Source organism: Fukomys damarensis, unplaced genomic scaffold, assembly GCF_012274545.1.
Source record: "Fukomys damarensis isolate Sample0158 unplaced genomic scaffold, DMR_v1.0_HiC HiC_scaffold_2, whole genome shotgun sequence".
NCBI lineage: Eukaryota > Metazoa > Chordata > Mammalia > Rodentia > Bathyergidae > Fukomys > Fukomys damarensis.
The window spans coordinates 60321764-60327275 of record NW_022900914.1 but is presented as its reverse complement, the minus strand read 5'-3'; the positions used below and the strand labels follow the sequence as shown (position 1 = coordinate 60327275).

Here is a 5512-nt window from a genome sequence, read left to right as displayed (position 1 = left end):
GTCTGCATTGCAACTTGTCCCAGTCACTCTTTCTACAAAATATCCTAACGGATACGGCTGACACGTCTTTGCTTTAATTTTTTTTAACAGTCACGTGGGTTTTTAATGTATGATCGAAGCCTACACGCTCTCCTTCTTCCAGCTCACCTAGTAACCCCAATTCCGAGGTAAAGGTGGAGAGCCGGGAGAGACCCGGAAGAAGAATCCGCCCTTCCGCCTCCTTCTGACCAATGGCTTCGGGCTCGGGTTTCCATAGCCTGGGCGGGCAGGGCCCATTCTCTCAGCAAGGCCAGGTCAGGGCGAGATGGAGGTCGCGCGTGCGCAGTGGCGTTAGCTGCTCTTCCGGTGCGCCCGGCGCAGAGGCTGTGCGGACGGGGAGGGGGTACGCACCCACGCACGGACGTCCTACTTCATTTGCGCCGGCCGCGGCAGCTCCCGCGTACACCAGCAGCGCTGTCTCTGCTGTCGACATGCTACGGGCCTGTCAGTTGTCCGGCGTGACCGCTGCCGCCCAGGTGAGCGCGGGGGATCCCGGAGAGAGCGCGGGAGGAAAGCTGTCTCGGGGCACCCAAGAGAAAATAGGGAAGGCTTTGGCGCTGTCTAGGCCCGGGGGCCAAAGGCGTTTGTCGGAGGAGCGCGGGGCGGCCCAGGGAAGCTGCCCACGCGGGAGTTCGCTGGGCTGGGATGACTTGAGGGTTACTGCTGAAGCGGGCTGGGCTGTAGAGAGGTAGCGGGGAGACGGCGCGGGGCGGGAGGCGCGGCCTTGAGGACTTGTCATCCAGTCAGCACCGCGCTGCCCGCGGCGAGCACCAATCCTGACTGATGTCTTCCGAGCCGCCGGTTGGGCGCGTGAAGAGTTTCCAATGGTGAAGGTCGTGGCGTGAGAACTGTATTTCCCAGCAGGACGCGCGTATCCGCAGCTTGTTGCATCTTTACTGAGGAGGTGCCTGGACTGCTTGAGAGAGTCGGCGTTTTAGGGGTCAAGGTTATAATTAACTGGGTGGGGCTTTCTTTTCGTAGCTGTGAATATATTTGCTCTATTTTAACTCTAACAAGCAAAAATATTTTTCTTTTATGGAGCTTAAACTCGTGGTACTTGAAGCAGGACAGGTGGCATGACCTTGTGTTCATCTGTGAAATTAGCCTGAGGATCTGTGTCTCCTGGCACTGGAACAACTGTGGCTGACATTCAAGGAGGCATCTAGACACCTAGTTTTTTTGTTGTTTTAATCTTGCATAACTGTCAAAAATAACTTTCTAAAATTGACAATAGATCTATTTTACATTGCTTGTGATTTTTAGAATATTTATATTTTGGCACAGTGTTGTATTGCAAAACAGTGACTCGAGAAGTATTTTTTTTCCACGTTTGCTTCTCTATTCATTACTAGAGTAGGAGAATCACCCTCTTCCATAGAAAATGAGACCCATACTGGTTTTCTGTTGCTATGTAATGAGTACCTTACATTTAGGAGCTTAAAACAGTGCTCATTGATTATTTTACAGTTTGTGTAGGGCAGAAGGCTAAACATGAATGTGTAGGTTCTCTGCTCAGAGTTACACAAGGCTGCAAACAAAAGTATTAGCCATGCTGTGATTCTTGTTTGGAAATGAAGGTCTTTGTCCAAGCTCATGTAATTCCTGTAGAATTGAAGTACCGGTCTTATTGCTGGCTGTCGGCCACTGCTCCCAGCTTCCTGAGGCTGCCAGCAGTTTCTTGCCACAAGGCCCCCAGAAATCATTCTAACATAAATGATTGCTTTCTTGCAGGCTATCAGGAGCTAGCCTCTCACTTCAGAATCTCTTCCCTATCTTTGATCTCTAGACAAAAGATTAAAAAGATTTAATAAATGTGATTATGCTACATTGGTCTGTTCTCACTGTCTCAGTCATTCTATAGCGTTTGATATTGCTGCTTCATAAAACTTGTTACATTTTGGCTTTTCTCAGTATCTTGAACCCTGTCTTATCCTTTTTCTGTCTCATTTTCTGTTGCTGAGTCTGCTTTTTTACCTCTAAATATACCTTCTCATCTTTATATATACTTTTAGCTAGGATTCGATCAACTCAGAATTTAACCCCTAGCCAGAGATGGCTCTCTAATCTCTTTTTAGCTTTGTACTTATATTTCTGGTTTTGTCTTTTTTTTTTTTTTTTTTTTTTTTAAAATGAAACAGTGTCTTGCTATGTACCCTAGGCTGACAGGACCTTTTACTTGCAGTCCTCTTGCCTCAGTGCTGAGATTAGATGTATGCATGCCACCCTCCCAGCTTGTGCTTGAATTTTTAAAATTCTTGATTTTATTTTATTATCGTATTTATTTTTTATTTTTTTGGTGCTGGGAATCAAACTCAGGGCCTCATGTTTGCTAGGCATTGCACCACTGAACTACATCTTCAGCCCTCTTGTTTGATTTAAGTTATGCAGATTATTCCATTTCATCAGATTCCATCTTTAAATGTCTTTCCTGCCTTTACTATTTTTCAAAGACAGTTGTTTATATAGTGGCTAGTAAATGCTTTTTATTATTTACTTACTTTGGGGTTTTGTGGGGGGTTGGTTTGTTTTTGTTTTTTGAGACAGGGTTTTGCTTATGTAGTACAGGTTGGCCTTGATCTCACTATGTAGCTCAAGCTGGTTCTGAACTTGCAATCATCCTCCTGCCTCAACCTCCAGAGTACTGGAGTTACAGATGTGTGCCACCATTCATGGATTGTCTTTTTTTGGTTTGGTTTTTTGAGACAGGGCCTTGCTATATAGGGTCAGGCTGTCCTTGAATTAAATATGTAGCCCAGGCTGGCCTCAAATTTTCAGTGATGCTCCTGCCTCAGCCTCCCAAGTGCTGGAATTACAGGCATGGGCACCACCCCTGGCTTTAATTAAGTCTTTTAAAAAATACATATCATGTCATGCTTTTCAGTGACATCTCATCACATTAGGAATAAAATCTAAACTTCTTACCATACCACCAGGCCCTTTATTTTTGTTGTTGTTTTTTTTGGTACTGGGGATCGAACTTGGGTCCTTGCGCTTGCAAGGCAGGCCACCGAACCGCTAAGCTAAATCCCCGGCCCTGCCACCAGGCCCTTTATGATCTGACTTTTCATATCTCATCTATTCTGCCTTACTCTGTTCTTCTGGTATCTCAGGATATGCCTTACTGCATTTTTATTTGGCATTTAACTTCCCACACATTTTTGCTGAGTTCATTCCCTTCATGCAGGTGTTTTCTCAAATATAACCTGCCTTTCAGAAAGGCTTTATCTAACAAAGACTTAAGGCTACTCTCCCCATCCTTGTATCACTCTGTCTTTACCCTAATCATGCTGTTTTTCTTTGTAGATTTTAGTACTGACATAATGTTGTGTCATAAATATTGTGTGGTTCCCACATTTTAGATATGTGCTTCAAAAGGAACTGTGTCCATGTTGTTCATGTCTATGTTTGCAGTACTGACAGTCCCTTATTCCTAGTAGATGCTCAACTAGGAGCATGTTTGTAATGTGTTTTAATGACAGAATGAGTGTGTTCTGTGAATTTTTCTTAATCTCTCTAGGTGCATATGACCTCCCTTTAAGCCCTCCATAGATTTTAGTACCTCTGATGGTATATTACTCAGGGTTCTCCAGAGAAACAGAACTGGTGGGATTTATTATAAGTTATGGAGGTTGCCAAGTCTGAGATCTGCAGTGTGGGCTGGCACACTCAAGGCCCCTGAGAGCCAGTGCTGCAGTTTCAGTCTAGGGGTCAGTAGCCTGGAGACTTGGAAGAGCAGCTGGAACACTTTCTGTCTGAAGGCAGTGTGCTGGAGAATTCCTTGTTTCTTTTTGTATTCAGTTTTTCATCTGATTGGATGGAATCACATTATACAGGGCAATTTGGTGTACTCACAGTTCACCAGTTTAAATTTTAATCGTATCCAAAACAGCTGCCAGCTTGACACAGAATTAACTACCACAGATAGTATTTACTTATTCTTTAAATCTGGGTTCATCACTTGGAATTCCCTCCATATTGAGTAAAAAATGAATTGTTCTTATTCTTTTTCCAGAAATGTGCTGCAGAACTGTGATCCTCCCTGGGTTTGTTTCAGTGTCCTAACACTTTTTTCTTCTCTTAGACCCAGTACTGCATCACCAGGCCCAATCTTTTTGAGGTAGGCATTGGGTTTGGAGGACTTGGGCTTTCAACCTCGCCTAACCTTCTAGACTACAGACTTGGAAGTGTCATTTGCATGTGTAGTATACTTTCTACTTGTACCTTGAAAGGAGAGGAGAAACATTGTTCCTGAAGGTCAACTAAACAAGCCTATTTAACTAAAGATTGAGTTTGATAGCCTGGTTAATTTAGGATTACATTCTGCTGTGGGGGGAGGGTAGGCTTCCAACCACATGTGCTAGCAATTAGTTTAGTAGTTTATGCAGCCTGCTATTTGCAACTATTTTATTCCTCATTTTCGTATCTCTAGATCAGTAGCTTTGACACCATTTGGAAATACATTTTATATAATTCAGTATACTTAAGTGAGAACATATAAAATATATTCACACATATTTACAGACAAATCTAAAGAACTATGAAGTTTGTTCTTTTGCTGACTGATTAGCATCTGCCATTTCAATAACAAGAACACATTTTCTCTTAAATATAGAATATGTTTACATGGAGAGGTAATGCTATATTAGTATCAAACATCCTGGAATTTTGTGGGATATGCTTTTTAACCTAAGTGCATGCTTCTTATAAAAGATGTTAGTAGAAAAAATTATAGTGTTGCATGTGAATCTATTTCAAATGTAGAAATGGCCATCAACTTTGGGTGTCTTGTTTTTGTGAAAGGAATCTTTATAAAATCCACTAAACTGTCAGTTATAGCAATCAGCAAAATTGAGAATCTCCAAATAGGGTTCATATGAGGAGACTTATAGCCTCCATTTCCAGGTTATAATGCTGGATTATGGTTTTTTTTGTATGTTCATTTTAGTTTGGTAGAACTAGGGAATGGATGGTCTGTACGAGAACAATACATGAGAGCTTGATTTTTTTTCATGCTTTTTTTTTGCTTGTTAAAATTATGTTTCTGCAGGTTAGAAGCAGCAGTGCTAACCTTACAACATTGTTAAGGCAAATTGCTTTGAAACAGTATTGTCCTTTCTACACCATAGGTCATTATTAATAAAAAATGATTCCAGAACCAAGAAGTGGATAATATTTTGTGCATTAAAGTTGGATATTTAGGTTATATATAATTAAGTAGAGGACTCTGAAGGCTTACTTGGCATTTGGCAGTGACTTCTTACATATGACAACAAAGTATAAGCAACAAAAGATAAAACCTCGTCAAAATTTAAGACTTGTGCATCAAAGAACAATGAAAAGAATGAAAAGAGGGCTGGGGATTTAGCTCAGTGGTTCCACTGCCTGCCTCTCAAGTGCAAGAACCCAAGTTTGATCCCTGGTACCAAAAAAAAAAAAAAAAAAAAAAAAAAAAAAAAAAAAAAAAATTTTCAAA

The 5512-nt window shown here is 41.7% G+C and overlaps 1 protein-coding gene across 15 annotated transcripts in view; it reads left to right on the top strand.

Annotated features, from left to right (window-relative positions):
- Positions 1–341: 341 nt before the first annotated feature.
- Positions 342–5512, top strand: part of Immt (inner membrane mitochondrial protein) — a 35760-nt gene continuing 30589 nt past the window's right edge. For 3 of the 15 annotated variants that reach the window (XM_010625669.3, XM_010625662.3, XM_010625657.3), the window contains exons 1-2: positions 346–515; positions 4121–4156. In XM_010625669.3, coding sequence (XP_010623971.2) covers positions 471–515; positions 4121–4156 — 81 coding nt within the window. In that variant the 5' untranslated portion in view covers positions 346–470. Of the gene's footprint in view, positions 516–4120; positions 4157–5512 lie in introns of all 15 variants that reach the window. The other 12 variants (XM_010625670.3, XM_010625664.3, XM_010625661.3 and 9 more) reach the window with 9 other exon arrangements.